Here is a 21,713-nt window from a genome sequence, read left to right as displayed (position 1 = left end):
GACGGCCACTCCCAGGGATGTAGCGTTGACTTCGGTGGCGCCGCCTGGTGTGCCTGACAGCCAAGGCAGGCCTTGCCGGTCTGCTCGATGTCTGTGTCGATGCCTGGCCACCATACAAAGCTGCAGGCTAGTGCTTTCATCCGAACCAGCCCAGGATGGCCACTGTGCAGCTCCTCCAGTACTCGGTGGCGCAGTGGGGGAGGAATGACGACACGGATTCCCCACATGACACACCCTTGGTGTAGGCCCAGCTCATCTTTGCGTCGTACAAACGGTTGCATGTCACCGTCGGTTGTTGACAGGGCCCGTCCGGTGCTGACACTGGTTAGGACCTTGGCGAGAACTGGGTCACGGTTTGTGTGACGCGCAATTTCAGCTGCCGTGACTGGAAGCGGGTCGATCTGGGCCATGTTGAACACGTCTGCCCAGTCTAGGCTCTCATCCTGTGGTGAGTGTGGCAACGGTAGTCGTGACAGGCCGTCAGCGTTTGCATGCTCGGCTGATTTGCGGTACTTGATCTCATAACTCATGCTTGCTAGGAAGATAGCATACCGCTGTAGGCGGGCCGTCGTCATGGCTGGCAATCCCTTGCTAGGACTGAAGATGGCTGTCAGCGGCTCATGGTCCGTCAGCAGGACGAACGGTCGGCCAAACAGGTACGTGTGGAATTTGCGGACGCCCCAGACAATAGAGAGCGCCTCCTTATCGATCTGGGCGTACCGCTTCTCGGTGTCCGTCAGGAACCGTGACACGAAGGCACTCGGCCTTTCCGTACCATCCGGCATGATGTGCGAGAGCACCGCCCCCAGGCCATATGGCGATGCGTCGGTTGCCAACTGCACGGGCAGGTCGGCATCAAAGTGCATGAGGACCTGATCCGAGGCGATGGCTGCCTTGATAGCCTTGAATGCAGCCGCGCATTCAGCTGTCCAGTGCCAAGACTGACCTTTCCGGAGCAGGTTGTTGAGTGGATGCAGGGTCGTGGAGCAGTCTTTGAGGAAGCGCTGGTAGTAGCACACCATGCCCAGAAAGCTCCGTAGCTGGGACACGTTCTGCGGTGCGGTGCGGTGCGGTGCTGGGGCTTCGTTGATAGCCTTGACCTTGCCATCAGTCTTGCGACTTGGTCTGCAAAGAACGTGCACTTGGCCGGGTTGACTCTCAGGCCGTGGTCCGACAGACGACTCAGGATGCTTTCCGCATTGTCCAGGTGGTCATCGTCGTTGCGGCCGGTGACAATAATGTCGTCCAGTAGGCAGGCCTGGCTTGGGACGCCATGCAAGATGCGGTCGATAGCCTGTTGCCAGAGCGCTGGGGCAGAGGCAACACCGAACCCAAGTCGGTTGAGCTGATACAGGCCCTTGTGCGTCGTGAGTGTGAGGAGTGGTTTGGATGCGTCATCCATCTCCATTTGGAGGTATGCCTGCTTTAGGTCGATTTTGGTGAATCGCTGGCCTCCAGCCAGGGTGGAGAAGACATCTTCCACGCGTGGTAGTGGGTGCTGGTCCACCTTCAGGTGTGGATTCAATGTGGCTTTGAAATCTCCACAGAGACGAACTGAGCCGTTGGGCTTCATCACAGGCACAATAGGTGTCGCCCACTCACTCCACTGTACCTTACTCATGATACCCAGACCTTCCAGCCTGTCCAGTTCAGCTTCCACCTTTGGCCGCATGGCGTAGGGCAATGGGCGCGACAGCGACTTTTGATAAATCGCACTCGGAATGATTGACACCGCAGCTCCAGTGTCGACCTGCATGTGGACCGACTGGCCATTGACGATAGCATCAATCCAAAGTGCCTTCCGCACGGTCGTGGGTGTCGTTTCATCCGTGGCGACTGCTGGTGCTTGAAGGACGTCTGCGGCTAGAAGAGAAAGTGAATTGAACTCGTCGTCGTCCGCGACATCGACAGCCAAGCTGTGGCAGGCGCTGCTACCACTTGAGCGTTTCGCTGAATCTGTCGATCTTTCCGCGAGGCGCTTCTTGCAAACCTTGCGGAGGTGCCCAGTCTTCCTGCAGGAGCGGCATTCATATGCCTTGAAGGGACATTCACTTGCGCCGTGTGCCGTCGAGCCACAGCGGAAGCATGCTGAATAGCTCGTACGGGATTGACCTGAGTTCGCGGACTTCGCACCTCCGAACGATGGTCTGCCAGCACGACGATGTTGCGATGTGCCCAGAACGTGTACACCAGCAGCAGTGGCACTGCCCGCGAGCTCGGATGCATCGCGAGTGGCTACCTCCAGGCTGTTGGCTTTCTCGATGGCGGTCTTCAGAGTGAGGTCCTTCTCTGCCAACAGAACTTTGCAGAGAGCTTGACTCCTGATACCACACACGAAACGATCCCGCAGCGTGGTATCCAGGACATCGCCAAACTCACAGAATCGTGCCAACCGTCGGAGCTCCGTGAGGTAGGCATTTACTGACTCTCCTTGGCATTGATCCCGCTTGTGGAAACGGTATCGTTCCGCGATCACCAAGGGCTTCGGAGCACAATGCGCAGCCAGCGCGTCGGACAGCTCCTTCAGCGTCTTGTTCTTCGGTTTGTCCGGGCTGACCAGGTCAGCCAACAGTTTGTAGGTCAAGCCACCAATCAGGGTCAGGAAGGTGGCTACTTGCCTGTCTTCAGCCACATTGTTGGCAGCGAAGTACTGCTCGACGCGGTCATAGTACGTAGACCAATCCGTCGTTCCAACCGAAAATGGTTCCATGGCTCCAATTGCAACGGCCATCTTCGTCGCCAGTTGTTGTGTCTCTAACCAAGAGACTGTGGGTTCACACGTAGAGTTTACATACAAGTTTATTCTACGGTTGCAAAGCAATAAGAAGCGTTGAGGTATGATTGTGCTAGAGGATATAGAAGTTGTATCCCGGGTGCGGGATGCGTTGGGTGTTGGGTGGCAGTACAATGAATTGCTATAGAGAGTTCATGCCAAAGCGGTTGTGGTTTTAGGGTGGATCAATAGTACTTGCAATTAGATGAATACATGTCTGGTACATACACTACATAATACAGGTACTTTATATCACACATAATTCTCAAACACACAACTACTCCACCATTCTGTTTTCGTTGTAAGCTGTGTGCATACTCACACAGTCGTTGTCTTCTTCTCCTTCTTGTCAATAGACAACCGGTTACAAAGCCTCCAATAACGCACAGGCTGCATTTTTTATTTTTTATTTTAATTTTATTTCACCGTCCAATGGCAGAAGCCAATGCAAAGCAGGGGGCGTTAGCCAACCATGGCAAGAGAAGAAAAAAGAAAGAAAGAAGGAAAGAAGATGATAATCGGAAGAAAAGAATTCATCAGTGGGGTGAAATTTATCACTATGTGGACCATGGTGGAGAGCGGCGAGATAAGCTAGCAAAAGAGGCGAGCGAGCCTACAACGTGGCATGACATTTAACATGGTCTATGAACTGTCTAATATTGGATATTGTCTTCATTTCCATGGGCAGCTTGAGCCAATACGAGTATGCAGAGAAGATAGGAGATTTGGTGAACATAGTTGACAAAGCTCTGGGAAGTACTGTGCCATTGCGAGTGTCCCGTGCGAAAGCAAACCAATTATCGTGACTTGCTGAGATGTTCGGGGACAATGTTCAGTTTAATACGATGGACCAGAACGCATGACTGTCTCTGCGCCAGGATAGAGATGGGGCTGGTGGAGGCCAAACTATATAGATCAGTAGAGGGGAAAAGAAAGGGTTTACGAAAAATAATTTTCAACACACGCATAGTTGGTTATTATGAGAAACCCAATCTCAGGCCTGTCCCGGGCCACAAATTATCACACAGTCGTCCAAAACCGGCACAATGAAGAAACAAGAACACAACTTTGCACGCGCAGGGATGCCTCGAAACAGTGCGGGCAAAGCACTGCAATCTGCCATCAAACCCAAGATGTTTTGTATGTAGTCATGCAAGCTCCAAGGCATTACCATATGCGCCAGCAGTTCATATCTGACTAAGGGGCCGTCCGTAAATATCGATGTTTTTTTAGAGACGATATTGGTGCGTCTGGGGGGGGGGGGGGGGGAGGGGGTTTGAGCCATGTGCGTCTTTTCGATGTAAATATCTGAAGTTTCGCCGATCCCTGCACACGGACGTCTAAATGGCTATACAAGAAATGTGAAACCAGCTTCCGTTCGCGGAGCTAAAACTCGCGACACAAGAACAAAATCAAAAATTGGAAGCTGTTCGCCCATGGCGAATTTCAAGAGCAAAAGAATGAGCTATTGATTGTGGAAATCGGCCGAACGATGCCTGCAGGAGACCTTTTTCAAGACGTAGAGGCAGTGCGAACAAACACGGACGAACTCCACAAGAGTTTCCAGTCTTCACTGTCTGAACAAGGATTTGAAAAAATGAGCATCCAAAAATATTGATTCCATGATCTAGATGTACATGTGCGTCTTCTGGGGGGAGGGGGGGGGGTCAAGGAAGAGAAGCACCAATATCGTCTCTAAAAAAACATCGATATTTACGGACGGCCCCTAAGAAAGGGATCTATGTTTGAGGATCTATGTATGAACACACACACGCACGCACGCACGCACGCACGCACGCACGCACGCACGCACGCACGCACGCACGCACACACACACACACACACACACACACACACACAGGTCTCAACCAAGGCATTGGCTTTGCACCGTTCCGGCTTTGCTCAGTCTACATTTCCTCACATACTTCCTCTTTCTTAGTCAATCATGTGTCATGCCGAACACAAACATAACATTTTTATCATACGATTTCTCACCTCACAGCATGGTGACCGAGTTATCAAGTTATACTAACCTTCTGCTGAGTTTCGTTCCGGAGAAAGTTCTCTGGGAGAACAAGCGGGCATGTGGCATTGGCATTACGGGGTAGGATCGAAGTAGAGCAGGCAGCGATGCCCACATATGCCACCGCACCCTTCTTGACCGCTGAGTTATTTAGCACAAGGAAGTCACTGACCTGAAAGAAGAAACACCGGCCATGTTATTGTGCAGGCATGCAAAACTGCGCACACCATATTGCAGTCCTGCAGGAATTCTCCCTGGGACCCGCCATACATCACTGATATTGGTTTTAAAGGTCAAATTCTGCCAGAGTAGGTCATACGGTGAACTAGGAACCCTGGCAAACTGTGCATGAGCTCTGTCACCACACCCAGTCCTCCCAGGTCTGGTGATTTGCCGGGGGGGGAGGGGGGGGGGGATGAGATAAGAGACCGCTCCATGGTCCTCTATGGTGCAAATCCAGTGAACCCGTGCATACCCCATATCTGTCCTGTATTCGCACAGCATAGATTCTGAGTCGTTACTGAACACTTATACACTTATAGGTGTGAACAACGACGTAAATGGGGATAATGGATACGAGTATAACATAGGGGTGCACAACAATTTGACCCGCCGGTAGAATATTTCCAACATCAAGTTTACCAGAGTTCACAAACTGCAGCACACCTACTCCGGTGTCACTGCTTTGTTCTTTTTTAACTGTCTGATGTGCACCCGGCCTACTCTGGATTGGAAGGAAAAAGTTAGTTTTTTAGAAGGCAACCTCCACCCTAGTATCATGCTCAACGCAAGAGCAAATAATCAGGTTTATGCACCCTCCCTTTGACCTGCTGAAAGTTGACCTGATACATTCACAATATACCTTTCATAATATATCAGCATCCGCGATCAGGTACATACTTTTTTTTGTTGAAAAACCACAAACCTTCAGACATGTGAATGTGCACATGATATACAGTGTACATACGTATGTATCGAGAAGGCAGCACGGAAACGGCAGTGGTGGTGAGGCCTGGGCAGCTCGTCCGACCGTGGGTCTCGGAGTCAACACTGGGCAGACGCACCGGGGGGGGGGGGGGGGGGTAGCTTAGGAGATAAGGGATGGAGCCAGCGTGATCATAGTATGTAATGCATATGCAGAAGTAATAATTCTGTTAATCTTAAAAACAATAGTGCGGTGGACCTGCGCAGAGGAAAGGTATCATGGACATGATCCACGTGTATAACATATAAGTGAGCTTGGGCACATCATACACACATATGCGCATGTTCAAATAGGAGATCAACCTGATAGGCGTTCACCGGCGTTGGGTAATCTAAGTAATCTTGAAATAAAGATATTAATATTATTAAAGAGATTGTTATCATACGCTCACATAAACACTACATACCAACCATGTACACACACACACATACACACACACACACACACACACACACACACACACACACACACACACACACACACACACATGCTCGCACACACACACACACGTGCACATGCACACAGACGCATAGTCATACATAATATTTGTGCACAGACTCACTCTCTCACAGTAACGTCCACAAACCACCACACCGAGTCCCTACAGCCGGTCGGTCGCCCAGTCCCAGTGGCTCGAGCGCAGGAATCGGTGGACGCTGCACTTGAAGGACTGCAACCTCTTCTGGTCGGGCTGATCCAGGAGGTGTTGGCGAGGCAACTGGTTCCAGGTGTCCAGCACTCGTTCAGGGACGGCGGACGTCGTTGCGAGAAATGGCTGGGATATCAGACTGCAGCTGGTAGTGGTGGCCGGCCGCCACCCACGCCTGCTGCCTGGTGTTGGCAGGATGTTGGTCGTGGTCTGGTACTGCTTGGGAGGGGGCAGCATTCGGGTTAGCATCTGTGGGCCTGTCAGGCAGTGGATTTTGTAGAGATAGCAGAGAGCAGCCACTTTGCGCCGGAGTTCGAGGCTTGGCAGATATACGCCTTCGCCGATCAGATGCAGGGCTCTCCGCTGTACAGCATCGAGTTGGGCCAGCACCGTCTGAGAAGCACCCATCCAGACTAGCATGCCATGCTCTAAGACTGGGCGAACAAAGCCATTGTAGACCGTGAGTCGGCAGCCAGGGTCAAGCACTGCTGAGGCCTTCTTCAGGAAGCCCAGTCGCTGTGTGGCGCGCAGGGCTGACTGTCGAATCTGCTGGCAGAATGTCAGTTGACTGTCGAAGGCTATCCCAAGTAGCTTCAGGCACTGGGTTTCAGGAACCATTTCACCTTGGAATGTGACCGGAGGGCAATCCCAGGGCCGACGGTGGTGGCTGACGTGGAGTAGGTATGACTTGGTGGGCTCGAATGTCACTCGCCAGGTCGCACCCCAGGCAGCAAGGGCATTGACGGCGGTCTGGAGATCATCACAGTCAGCTGCGAGGTTGCCGAGATACCGAATACACTTGTAGAGCGTTGTGTCATCTGCGTACGTGGCAAGGCTGGTCGATTGGGGAAGGTGGTCCTCAGCGTCATTAATGTAGAGCAAGAAGAGAGTGGGCCCCAGGATGTTTCCTTGAGGCACACCTGCTCGGATGACGTGTGTGGCTGATGTTTGTCCACCAACTACGGCCCGGATCTGGCGGCTCTAGGTAGTTTTTCAACCATGAGAGCAGGTGGCCAGTTAGCCCAAGACATCTGGCCTTGTGAACTACACCACGGTGCGGCACTTTGTCAAATGCGCCGGCCACGTCGACAGCAAGGACTCGGGACACACCCCCAGCATTGGACATCCGACTCCACTCATGCTGACGTGAGAGGAGAAGATCAGTCATGCCCAGGCCGCGTCGGAACCCGAATTGCCGACCGGAGAGGACCTGATTGCTTTCCAGGAAGTTAGTGATGCTGCGATTGATGATGGCCTCCATCACCTTAGAGAGTATAGAGAGGAGGGAAATCGGACGGTAGTCACGTTCTTGGGGGAAGACTTGGAGCCTTTCTTGAAAATAGGGACAACGTTCGCAATCTTCCAGGATGCAGGTTGCACCCCGTCCCGGAAGCACTGGGTGAATAGCTTTGCCAGAGGGCTGGCGAGTGACTGCGCTGACTTCCTGAGCACTTGCGCCGGAATGCCGTCAGAGCCAGTTGCTTTAGAAGCGTCCAGGTTCTTGAGAGCTCGCTGGACTGTGGCAGGGTGGAAGTGTACGGTCTTCAGCCGATTGCCTGTGCGTTGGCGAATAGGGGGCAGAGGTGTGTCTGGCAGGTCATTGGCACCAAGGCTACATTTCTCCGCGAAGTAGTGACCGAGGCAGTTTGCTTTCTCGATGTTCGTAGCATGTCCTTTGCCAGCAGGGTCCACAAGAATCGGGATGGAGCTATTTCGGGAGGTTCCGATGGACTGCTTGATGGTTGACCACCACTGTTTGTCTCGAAGGCTGCCGGTCTGGAGTCGTGCACGGACTATTGCTAGATGGTGATTCTGGGCATCACGTAGGCAATCAGAAGACTGGTGGACAGCGAGATTATAGTTAGCTTGACATTGGGGCGAGTCTGGTCGTCTCTTGAGGGACTTCCAGGCACTCTGTTTCGCCTTCACGGCCTTGCTGCAAGCTGGCTTTCACCAAGCGGGATCAGAGGGCCGAGTACAGAGAAGTTGGGATGGGATAAACTGGTTCATTCCATCTATGATGGCAGAGGTAATATTGGTGCAGCTGCTGTTTGCATCCTCAGACATGAGGGCATCCCAGTCCACACTCCTAAGGTGGTGGTTTAGTCTATCCCAGTCAGCGCGGCCATATTGCCAGACTGTTCTGGCCGTCTTGCGCTCTCGAAATAGTTCTGTCTTGAATTCTGCCAAGATGGTGGCGTGGTCAGATCTACCAATTGGGGGGCCGAGCCGGACCGTCGGGTTGCCCAGGTCACTCATGATGAGGTCGAGGAGGGCATTTCCACGAGTTGGCTCCGTCACATGCTGCTGGAGGTGATGTAGTGCGCAGAGGTCCTCCAGTTTCTCCCCAGCTGGAGTTGTTCTACTGCTGCCCAGCCAGGCAGTGTTGTGCGCATTGAAATCGCCAGCGATGATGAGGTGCTGTGCATCCACTCGGGCAACGTCAATGGTCTGGTCTTAGTATTCTACCATACTGATATCGTTGCCAGGAAGAGACCCTGGGCGGTAGGCAGCACACAAGACAACTTTGCGGCCAGGTCTTATGCGGATAGAAAGCCATACGACTTCTTGATCAAGGGTTGGAACAGCTTCCAGTTCTTGGAAAGCTAGGTGGGATTTCACCCACACAGCCACGCCTCCACCCTGTGGTGTTCGGTCTCGTCTTACTGGAGGGGAGTACCCAGGAAGAGTCACTTCGGCTTGCGTCATCTTATCCAGGGTCAGCTTGGTTTCTGTGACTACAGCAATATCAGCATCAGATGCCAGAAGGGTATGCTGAAATTCGCCAAACTTTGAACGGATACCAAAGGCATTCGTAACCAGCAATTTCAACGTCTTACTGGTCATTGCTCAGGAGAGGGTCGGCAGGTGGGAGACTATCATTGTTCTGAGGAGGAGGGTCAGACTTGGTGATGTCATCAGTTTTGGCAGGTGGGCTAGAATTTTCATGGCGTGCTCCAGTGCTTTCTTTGAAACGCCATTGCCTGGCATTAAGTGGCCGGGGCCAGAAGTTTGCAGCGGTAATTGTAGAAACTGTTACAGCGTCAACTGTCAGTCTCGCTGAGATTTTGCCGGTTGCTGATTCGTGCATACTGCAGTCGTGCACATCCGCAGATGTCCCAACCGCAGCTACTCTGTGTTGCACAAACTCCCTGAGGCGTTCCTCGGTGCATTGGTCGCCTAGGTTGCCAACGTACAGCACAGCTTTCTTCGCCCTGGGAGGCTCATGTACACAGAATACCGTAATGTCGCTTTATAGAAGCCGGGCATATTCCTGTAGACTGAGCCGATTTCAGTGCTAGGTTTCAAATCAGGCTTGTATTCAGACCCGTATGTATTTCTACGTGTGTCATCACTGAAACCAGGCTCAGGTGCCGACGGTCAGACCAGGGGCGGATCCAGGAGGGGTTCCAGGGGTTCCGGGGAATCCCCTAAATTTCCTTTTAACGTACTACTCAGGTGCGTGGCCAGATCTCAGAGTGGATACTTTGCAGTCAGGTATCCATACGTGGTTGGCCAGGACATGTTGACATGCACATCACTACTACCAGTTCATGCCCAGGTCTACAGTACAGGCACTGACTTCACACTTGGAGTCTACTGTTGACTGAAGAAGAGTTCACAGATGTACATACATGTAGGACATCTAGTCTACATGTATGTACATCTGTGAAGCTCGAGGATAGGCTTATACTTCTTTGAACGGCTGTTCGCATTCGCTGAGCGAACCACACTGCAACAGTGCTGCGCAGCACCGGTGCAGTATGGATTCACACCCACTTTTTGCACTAGCAAAACCAGAGTCGAAATGGAAGTTGGAAAGTCACGGTCTTTTTTGTTTCGAAAGCTTTCAGTTTGTTTCCATTTTCTTTTTATTCTTCGCCACATTTCCAAGTTCTTTCAGTGCGCTTTCACCAAACGAAAATTGGAGATTTGTTTTCAGCGACTTCTTCGAAGCGTCATGATAGCGGGTGTTCAGACAAATCTTCAAGCGCTGACGCTGTGTCGGTGCTCGATTGTGTCGACTCTGGCGGCGAATTCGCTTCAGGGCAGCCCTAAAGTGTGGACTCTCCGAGAATCTCCGACTCTCAATCAGTCTGGAACGTCGGGGGAATTGTCGTCACCCGAGGATGGTCCCGGTTGTCTTGTACAAGGTCCGGAACCTGCAGCGCGACATGAAGCCGGTGCTCTTCTTCAGCAACTGGTTGACGATGCCGGCGTTTTGTGAACGTTTCATGATCCGGAAACAGGGAGAAGTGCAAGGACAGTGGCTGGTGCGCAGGGCTTGTGGCTGAAGTTGCCAGTTTCCGCTAAGTTCAAGGGAGACATTTGAGCTACTGCCGCACCATTTCCGACCACCTAGGAGATTTACCAGTCCATGCATACGGTATAGCTTCTCGGCGACGAAAGCACCTGGCCAGAACATAATAAGGTTCAGTTGCTACTGGCTGGAGACCTACGCCTGGCTGACTGTTTCCAAGTGTGTGAGTGATGGGGTTTGTTTCACATGCACATAGTTTGGAGGAGAGAGAAACAAGTTTGGCCATTAACTAGGCCAGCTGTTTTCTAGTCGCTAGCAACTAAACCACGGAGCATCATTCTCCCAAGTATTGTGTGAACACCACGGCTCACACCACTCTGAACCAGTATCATGTATTTGTTGCTAACGCTGCACACATAACCTGCAATTTACTCACTCTTCGGGCGGAACTGTTTCGTCCATTGTGGACTCGTAAGCGTAGCACAGAGGCTGTATTTATATATAAATTGAAACATTGTGCTAACTTTTGCTATCAATTACACGCTTCTGTATTGTATATTGCAACTGCCAGATATTTTGCCTAGCCTCTAGTGGAATAACATGTGTTATCTCTATCAAGGACCTCCAATACATCTAGACTTGGTTGGCCAAAGATATCTAGTATCCATACAAATATAGATACAAATATAGCCCGAGCTACGCCACTGCTACTGGTAACCATATGCGTGTCCATGTACATGTATCTGCTACTCAGTTTTGACTACACTGGAACCCCCCCCCCCCCCCCCCTGTAGAGAGCGCTGGATCCGCCGCTGGGTCCACCTTGAAGATCAGGCTTGTATTAAAAAAACTAAAAAAGGTTTGTATAATTATGAGACAGGCTTCCGCTACAAGACACCACGGCATGCACAGTAGAGAGTTTCACTGTGGTGTGCATATGTCACCTACATGTACATCGGATGATTGAACGTGATAGCGAGCTTCCTTACCTGCCATAAGTCAATCTGCGACGACTTCTCCAGCACTAGAAAGACACCGCCATTTGTGCCGTAATTGCACACAGCATGCACACTGCCATGGAACACGATCTTCGCTGCCACCGAGACGATGGCTGATTTTTTGTTGCCCACGAACACACTGCAGTGTCACAACATGATACACACTGCAGTGTCACAACATGATACACACTGCAGTGTCACAACATGATACACACTGCAGTGTCACAACATGATACACACTGAAGTGTCACAACATGATACACACTGAAGTGTCACAACATGATACACACTGCAGTGTCACAACATGATACACACTGAAGTGTCACAACATGATACACACTGAAGTGTCACAACATGATACACACTGTGACTTGCATAAAGAAACACATGTATGTATTCATGTGGACAGTCATACTGTCACACACGTGACCTATACACACCTACACACAGATACTTGTAACATGTGCACAGTCATACTGAAGTACTGTCACACACACACACCTACACACAGATACTTGTAACATTGATCAGGTGCTAGCTACTGCAGTGAAACTGGAACCTAGCATCCTGTATGCAAGGCCGTCACAGCTGGGGCGGCTGAGGTTGCCCCACTTTGCCAGCCGTTTTTTTTTATGGAGCACACAGCAACAAAGCGGGATGATCGCGCGCAGCTCAGCCCAAACATGGCAAATAGTGAAGAATCCTTGTCCCCGATCGTGGTCTGTAGCATAATCAAACAGTCTTTCATTGCAGTTACACTGAAATGGCATCAAATGCCTGGAAATGCTTGCAATTGGCTTCAATTTTTGAAATTTTTTCCCGGAGGAGGGTAATGAAGAATCGTAGCGTCTTCTTGGTTTGTTGCAGAATCAAAAAGTCTTTCATTGCAGTTACACTGAAATGGCACAAAATGCCCGGAAATCCGGAAATGCTTGCAATTCGCTTCAATTTTGAAATTTTTTCCGGGGCATACGCCCGCACCCCCCTTCCATGGCCGCCCCACCTCCAATGTCGGTGCGACGGACCTGGTATGTCCTCACAGTACCAATGGCAATCTGTCACCATACATACCTCTTCCCACTGAAGTGCACTCGGGAGGACTTGACCAGTACAATACCCAAGCCAGAGTTGCTCAGGAAGGTTGCATCGTGGAGATGAAGTAAAGACCTGTTGCCATGGTTACCTGCAAAACCTCGCCATGTGCCTGCGATCAACAGGGCACCACCAAGCTTCAATGCTGCACCGTTTCTGGCAGTGTTCTCGGAGAACATGACGTTCCTCATGTCAAGTCGAGTACCTGGGTGCACTAACGACTGGTCGGTGTGTATTGCAACGGCACCACCCCACACTGTAGCTGTGTTGCGCTCAAACACACAGTCGGCTATCAGGAGTTCTTCGCTGCCATTGACCGATGACTCTGCGCTTTCAATATCGATGTGAAGGGCGCCTCCGCGGTATGCCGAGTTGTTGACAAAGTCTGTATTGATGATGGCCAACGACAAGATGTCGGTAACGTTACACAGGGGGCAGGCTGGCCTCCGAGCGCCGCCAGTATTACTGCGGTCTAGTTTGCTGGGCGGCTTTACTCGATCTGCGGATAAATGAATGTAGACGGCGCCCATAGGTGCAATGTTGTCAGCAAACAAGCAACTCTGGATGAGAGCACTGGGTTGCAGGGACTGACCGGTATTCGCATAGGCCATGAGTACCCACAGCACAGACCCATATTCGGCCTGTGGGCCATGCTCAAACGCTCCAATGCCTTCTTCGTTCAGCTGGTATCGGTACGGCTCAATGCGCGAGAAATTACATTGAAAGAAGAGCAAGTGTGAAGCAATGACGGAAGCAGCAGTCCCCCAGGTTGATCGTGTGTGATGCTGCTCGAACCACTGACCTTGGCTGTTGAGATTGCCAATGCTGAAATCAACGTCCGGAAGTGCCAGCGTTACTTGATCGATCCACTCTTGAGAGACACGTTCGTCGTCATCTGTGGGGATGTGCTGTAAGTTCTGACCCTGGCTGTAGTTAGCGAACACAACGGATGTCTGTATACCCGGTGCGAGGCAAACAGGTTCCAACTGGCTGGGTCCCTGTCCTTCAAACACCGAAGAGATGAACTGCACGAAGAAGCTATTCTTGATCACGATGTTTTGTTGACTGGCGAACGTACTTCTGAAAGCACACTCAACAAACGCTACCTGCTTACAATCCTCCAACAGTATGAAAGCCAAAGGCCGATTCGCGGCAGAAGCCAAAAGACTTTCTTCTTCGTTCAGCTCAATACGTCTGAACACCACAGCGAAGCTTCTTTCGAGGACAAAGAGGAACCCTTCCTCCTGATCAGTCCGCTCTTTGTCAGGTTCTGCCTTGGCTATGGCTGGTGGCACAAGAATGGCTCTTTCACAACCATCCGCCAAGTTACTGCCGTCCAACACAAGTTTCGTCAGTTCGAGAGGTTTGTTCAGCTTCCACGAGGTCGACTGCGCTTGCGGATGCGCGGCCACTGCCGAGCTTGCATTGTTGCTTCCCATCGAGACACGACATCGTGAGCTCTGATTGGTCATTAGGTATATCACTATGGTGTTTGTGCCGACCTCTGCCAGCTCTGGGTCTGCTGGCTCTGGGTCTGGCGATTTGGAGTCCAGTTCAGGTGATCGGGCTGCGTTCCGACTTCGAATAATGCTGGCGATGGCCAATGCGTCGGAAAGAGAAGCGCAAGCAGTCTGCGGCGAGCGGCATGCGCCAGGGCCTACATTTCTTTCATCTTCCGTGAACTCTTCCTTCGCGAACGACTCGGACCAGGGAGCTACGTAGAGCACAGTCTGTGGGCTGTTCGAAGACGGTCTCGTACTGCTAGACGTGGTTTGAGTCTGGCAGTCTATCGTTGCGGGGTGGCTCAAGAGCAGCGCCAACAAGCCGGCCACTACAAGTAGCACTGTTCGCGGCAAGGTAATGCAGTTCGGTCCGCCATTGGGGACTTTATCACGGAAGAAGAACATCTTTCTTTCGATCGATCGCCAACATTAGCAGCCGCCCGAAGTGACGCGGACTCTCGGCTGCCTTTTGGTTGAATAATGCAAGAGCTAGCACAGCCAGGCAATAATGGTAGCCCCATCCTGACGGGGCTCCGTGACTTGTTAGCTCTACGTAACATCGTTGTGCTGAAGAAGAATGCTTCTTGTAGCCGCGCGGATACCTGACCAGCGATCAATGCCATATCAGTGTAGGGCAAGGACCGGAAGACCGGTGAGGATCCGTATCAAGTGTGCCGCCCGTACTATAAGTTAGTATAACGGTTTAGAAAAAAATTATTATCTTAGCGCTTGGAAGCGGAAGGATTTTTTCCAGCCGTGCTGCGACCCACAGTTAAAGGGGCACTCCGGCTTCATTTTCGACGCCGAGTTTTCGATGCCAAGACGAAGGTTGGTGAAAGAGAAGACCCCTCGAACAAGAACGAGTCTCCAGAAGCGATCGAGTCGAGCAGGAAGACGACTTTTGAATTTCGCCGAGCGAGCGCTGATGACGTAATGAGGGATTAGCTTGCCAGTGGAAATGCATCTGCGCACATACATTTCACATACTTTTTGGCCAATTTTCAATCGAAGAGGAGGTTGTTTTCTATGTTCTCTCAACGTCGTGAGCGATCCCGTCTTCTATACCCTTCCAGGTACCCTGAAGGTCCTCCAGAGGAGAATTTATCTCCAGCAAAGCGTTGTTGATCCGCTAAATTCGTCTCGAGACATATTCACCCAGTGCAGTGCTGACAAATGTAAAATGTTGAATCTGTGATAATTGTCGACGATGGACAGAAAGGTTGATAGCCGCTGTCGCAGGGAAAGTGAAGCTGCTGGAAGTAACAACGGGGAGCTTGTTAGCATCACTTGATCAAAGCAGCTAGACGGAATCGGGGAGTACTGACTATTTGTCTCGCCCTCAGTTTAGTGAATTTTATGATCAGAAAATTTTTCGATCAGGATCCCTTCTACAAGATGTGTAGTACAGGTGATTTCTGAACTTGACGATATGGAGACCGACCAGTAGACCTACCAACAACGTGTACCTGCAGGAAATTCACCCAAGGCTATTGCTAATGCTAGCCTCTTCAGTGGCTGTTGTTTTTTTAGTAAAAATATGTTCACTTCTCTCAACATTCTCCTGCATGGCGGCAAGAAGGTGCGCTATGGAATTCAACGCCACAATCTTCACCTAGCTGTGGATGAAGCATGGTCAAGTCATGGCAGTACATATACTTGAACCAGATGAGAAATTGAAGTTCATTTGTGATGCGAAGTTTGACAGCCCCAGTGACCGAGTCAAGCGTTGTCTTTTGCCGTGGCACAAATTGCTGAAGAATCCGAGATGGTCTTGGAATTATGCACATGGATACTACCAGAAATAATGGTGGCATGAACCATTGTGGAATCGGACAGCTCACGGAGAATACTGGAATAGCTCAAGTATCTCTAGGCGATTGTAAATCCTGTTCTTGCTGATAGCTTCGGCCTGCTGCGCCCGTCCATGTACAATGATGGGAACATGCATTTCTGTTTTCTACATATTTGCTATCTACTGTACTGTGGTATTACAGTTGCAGGTCCCTTATATAGAATTATGTTCAACCCTCCCCCCCCCCCCCACACACACATAAATATGAACTAACAATTTCGCTGTTGGACTCGCCGGCGGCTAGAGAGCAAAGCAAAGAAAAGAATTATAGCAAAGAAAAGGACCCGGGAACTACAAGTTACGCTATAATGTACACGAACAATTTCACTGTATTTGAAATAATTTTGTTTGATACCCTGAGAACTCTGAAACTTTGCAGCACTGTGGATTATATGTGGATACAACATTTATGGAAGGAACACATAGTTCAAATAATTATAGCACTGAATTGTTGAGATTATGAGCACATTCCAATCAGTACTCTACATATTTATAAGTGGTGGCAATCGTTAGGAATAGGTCGTGAGTTGTCAGAGTGCTCTAGTATATGAGAGAATGTTTTGTTTGTCTAATCGACGGCTAGTTTGAAGCCAGAGTTGTTTGAACTTGCTTCAGTCGACTTGATTCTGGACAGTAGTCGAAGGAGTACTATGAAGTATACCCCAGGCGTAGTCTGTAAGGTATCTCGTGAGAATTCTGTCGGTACACATCAGGTATCAGCTTGCAAAGATGGCTCCTCTCTGTTTCTTGAAAGCCTGTATAGTTGGACTGTGGCTCCAGCGATTCCCTTCTCAGAGCAGGTACCATACCCAATACGGTCAATGCATATTGGACAGACCTGTGTGCACAACAGAAATAGTGGAGAGAAATCTCTCAGCTCATGAACACATCAGTGAAGTTTGAACTGCCGTTGTTTGTGGCCATCAGTACAAACCTATCGACTATAAGAATAATGTGCAAAAAAACCTCTATAACTACAGCTGGGGCCATGGAATTATAAAGCATCTAACTTAGGGAACTGCCAATTCTGGTCGGAGTTGCGTTCGAGGCCTGCAATTCATGATGGCTATCATATGTTGCATTGACCAGAGATCATATAAAACTTCCATGCCACATTGAAACACGCACTACTTTCGAGTACTTTGGTATCCCCCACCAAATGGGCATTCGTTCCCGGGGTGGCAGGCGTCACCATTCGTTATGCCTGGATCAGATTTCATTGACCCCAACTGTCATGAAGAATCATTTTTACTTTGACTGGATTTCAGTACAAGTTAGTTGTAGAACTGCAAAATAAATTTTGTTGTATTTGGGCAACCATTTCTCTACAAACGGTCTATTTGGATTTTTTTTTAAATAAAATACATGTCCAAATTCCACATCTACCCAAATCGGAATACTTGATCACGTATTCAGTCCTACACGGAATGTTTAGAAAACGCCAGGGAATAGGAATTTGCTAACGAGCACTCCAGGCCAGGGTACTAGCATAAGAACAAAACAAGATAAAAACTCACCAGTATACTTGTAGTAATTCATGTCGGTGTAATATTCACGATCAGCAACGAGGCACCCTCCGATTTGGTCAAGCTGCTTTGAATTCTGGTTGTTCAGGTGATACAAACGGGCTCCCCGTTGTTACTTCCAGCAGCTTCACTCTCCCTGCGACAGCGGCTATCAGCCTCTCCCTCCATCGTCGACAATTATCACAGATTCAACATTCTACATTTTATCAGCACTGCACTAGGTGAATATGTCTCGAGACGAATTTAGCGGATCAACAACGCTTCGATGGAGATAAATTCTCCTCTGGAGGACCTTCAGGGTACCTGGAAGGGTATAGAAGACGGGATCGCTCACGGCTTTGGGAGAACATAGCAAACAACCTCTTCTTCGATTGAAAATTGGCCAAAAAGTGTGTGAAATGTATGTGCGCAGATGCATTTCCACTGGCAAGCTAATCCCTCATTACGTCATCAGCGCTCGCTCGGCCGAAATTCAAAAGTCGTCTTCCTGCTCGACTCGATCGCTTCTGGAGACTCGTTCTTGTTCGAGGGGTCTTCTCTTTCACCTACCTTCGTCTTGGCATCGAAAACTCGACGTCGAAAATGAAGCCGGAGTGCCCCTTTAATTGGGAACTCGTGGCCTGGCACGAGGGAAACATGGATGCAGTGAATGGGATTTCGGTCTTTGACCACTTTGTGATGGGTCTGATCTACTCACCTCCCACCGCTTAGGAGCTGCATCTGCGCCTTGATCCAAGAGGGTGGTGGCGTTCCTGCGGATGCGGAAAACTGGGCCTTTGGCCGAGTCTCACGCGAACCGTGATTTTTTTTAGCCGCCATTGCAACGAGTTGTATTGAAAAAGACTCACCAATGCAGTCCGATTTGCCTGTGTATTCTGACTGGCAGCTGTAACTAGTGTAGTAAAGGCCGGAGAAGAACACTGAGTATTCAAAAGTAGCCAACACGCATTGTACTAATCCAGGAGCATACCAACGCGGAAAAGCATATGAATTTTAACAATAAGATAAACAAGAGCATGTGTGATGTGACGAACTCTTTAGGATGTGTTGGAATCTTCCTTTGTTGTTTGGTTGTGCCACTGGCGCCCATGAAGGAGCATGTGCGAGCGCCCGTGCGTGTGTGTATGTGTGTGTGTGTGTGTGGCGTGTGTGTGTGTGTATGTGTGTGGTGTGTGTCTGTGTGTGTGTGTTTGTGTATGTGTGTGTGTATGTATGTGTGTGTGTTTGTGTATGTGTGTGTGTGTATGTATGTGTGTATGTATGTGTGTATGTATGTGTGTGTGTCTGTGTGGTGTGTTTGTTTGTGTGTGTGTGTGTGTGTGTGTGTGTGTGTGGTGTGTGTGTGTGTGTGTATGCGTGTTTAAGCTGTTGAATGGTGTAATCCTAGCCCAAGTTGCTACTTGTATGTCTAACATAGCTGTTCTCTATCATCGCTTCTGCGATGGGCATGTCTGAGTCTGAGTCTGAGTGTGTGTTTACCAGCTGGAATGCATGTCTGAGTGTGTGTTTACCAGCTGGAATGCATGTCTGAGTCTGAGTGTGTTTACCAGCTGGAATGCAGCTGCTACGTTGGTTATAGTGTTACCATTGCTGCAAGTAACCAGAGATCATTTCTTGGTCTTTAATATCACCCATCACCGCGCACATGTTTTACAATGTGCCCCAACTGTAAGAGAAAACACCTTTCCTTTTTCACACCTCCTTCGCACCATACCCTACTTGTTATCTTCTATCACTTCCCTGCTATTTCTCACACGACTGTATATTCTTCAGCCAACGTGTACACCAACCACCCTACGCCTTAAGCGGGATTCACAGAAGCTTTTTTGCGATGCGACAGGCGCGAAACCGGGAAAACCCCAAATCGCAGCTTTGTCGCACTCCACGCAACTGCCGCAACTGGCCCATCGCAGGCCATTGCAGAAGTTGAGCTTGGCTCAACTTTTGCGATGCGATGCGATGCGACAAGCGATTTGGCGTACGATTTTGACCTTTATTACAGCAAAGTTGTACAAAGGTTCAAGAGTTGCCTATAAATTTGTACAAGTTGTATCAAACCGCGCGAATATTATGGTGACGTAGCCAAATCAGCAAGATTTTGTCGCATCACTGACTTCTTCTGTGAATGGTATTTCGCTAGTTCGCATCGCACGCGTCCGTCGCAGATCGCGTCGCATCCATTGTCGCATCGCAAAAAAAGCTTCTGTGAATCCCGCTTTACCACAATAAACATTTTTAATCCGCTTGGTTTTCACATTTCACATCACAATTTGTGGTTTTCCCAAATAAAGCCTTGAGTGACCACAATAAACCTTACTACCCTACTTGCAGGCTACAGACTACATGTACAATGCTACGCTACTACAGTACTGCCGGGTGTCCAAGAGCGGAGTGCCGAAGGCGAAGAACAATCAGGGAAGCCTCGGCACCAAGCATATACCAGTCAGGTATGCACTGAGTGACTCAACTGTGCATCCGATTGAGACTGTAGAGAAAATAAAAACGGCCAAGAGGCTAGGAGGTTGACCTCCTATTTCTTCTGCAACCGACAGTACTGTATGCATTCCACACAGATACTAAAACTGTCTTGTGAACATGCAAAGACTCACTGTTTAGCACCAGACTGATAAGGAGTACTGAGATACCGTATTCTACGGCATGAAAGTGAGCTTGAGCACTGCTATGCTATAGCACTAACCAACGGCCCGCTTCTGGAAGCCTTCAAGGTTCATGGATATCAGTGATAATTCCAAAGAGGGGAAGGTGAGATGGGGCGCCAAAGAAATACAAAATTGAAAACAAGGAAAATACCTGGCATTGTTCTAAAAATGGTCAACTTTAAAAGTCGTTTTCAAGTTCTTATTCTGCGATCATGGAGAGCATCATGCGATGCGATCACATTATGGATAAAGCAGTACAGCTACAGGTGTTCTTATATCTGCAAATCTAGCCTGGATTGTTCTGATCTGGGCCATTTTCCAGCCTACATGTAAGTGCTCTTCGGCGAAGTGATCATACTGTACATGACGTAGTAATCATACTGTACATGTAGTAGTGATCATACTGTACATGACGTAGTAATCATACTGTACATGACGTAGTAACCATACTGTACATGACGTAGTAACCATACTGTACATGTAGTAGTAGAAGCGGCCTGCATGATTGACAGAAGGCAGAACCTTCCATTAAAGGGGAAGTATACCCTAAAATCAAATTTTCACCAGTTGTAGTCTTCTGGGTGCTGAGTCGAATGGTCTTGGTCCGAGGAAGCTGCGACGCTCCCTTCCTACTTGAATCCCAATCGAACTCGCGCACTTCCACCGAAACTGGGTGACTGCGCCCTACTAGATGGGGATTTGTATGCAAAATGTCACTAAAAGCGCCATTTCGTTCTTATAAAAGCACGGATGACCGCGATTGGCCCATATGTTGTAGTCTTTTGGACGCTGAGTCGACTGGTTTTGGTCCGAAAAGGCTGCGATGCAGCGTTCCTCCTTTATTCCCAATCGAACATGGTTGAACAAGCGGTCACGTGCTCCTGCGTACACCAGTCAGCTGGTCACCGTGCCTGCAGGGTACAACTTACTAGCCTGTTTGACCTTTTTTGGGTGCAGTCATGTCACTCGAGTTGAACTCGAGTTGAACCTTGGTGTGAAAGTTGTCACCTGCTGGCGTGGTGACCAGGTGATTTGGGCACCCAGGAGCACGTGACCGCTTGTTCAACCATGTTCGATTGGGAATAAAGGAGGAACGCTGCATCGCAGCCTTTTCGGACCAAAACCAGTCGACTCAGCGTCCAAAAGACTACAACATATGGGCCAATCGCGGTCATCCGTACTTTTATAAGAACGAAATGGCGCTTTTAGTGACATTTTGCATACAAATCCCCATCTAGTAGGGCGCAGTCACCCAGTTTCGGTGGAAGTGCGCGAGTTCGATTGGGATTCAAGTAGGAAGGGAGCGTCGCAGCTTCCTCGGACCAAGACCATTCGACTCAGCACCCAGAAGACTACAACTGGTGAAAATTTGATTTTAGGGTATACTTCCCC

The 21,713-nt window shown here is 49.6% G+C and overlaps 1 protein-coding gene across 1 annotated transcript in view; it reads right to left on the bottom strand.

Annotated features, from left to right (window-relative positions):
* LOC135820618 (uncharacterized) overlaps window positions 1-14,817 on the bottom strand; it is a 63,408-nt gene extending 48,591 nt beyond the window's left edge. The window contains exons 1-3 of the mRNA XM_065333664.1: window positions 12,761-14,817; window positions 11,681-11,828; window positions 4,807-4,968 (exon numbers count right to left, since the gene is read on the bottom strand). Of these exons, the coding sequence (XP_065189736.1) occupies window positions 4,807-4,968; window positions 11,681-11,828; window positions 12,761-14,688 (2,238 nt within the window). The 5' untranslated portion in view covers window positions 14,689-14,817. The remainder of the gene's footprint in view (window positions 1-4,806; window positions 4,969-11,680; window positions 11,829-12,760) is intronic.
* Window positions 14,818-21,713: the final 6,896 nt, after the last annotated feature.

This window comes from Sycon ciliatum, chromosome 1 (genome assembly GCF_964019385.1).
Source record: "Sycon ciliatum chromosome 1, ocSycCili1.1, whole genome shotgun sequence".
NCBI classification, from domain to species: Eukaryota; Metazoa; Porifera; class Calcarea; order Leucosolenida; family Sycettidae; genus Sycon; species Sycon ciliatum.
Note: the sequence above shows the minus strand (reverse complement) of the source record. Positions and strands in the feature narration are given on the sequence as shown.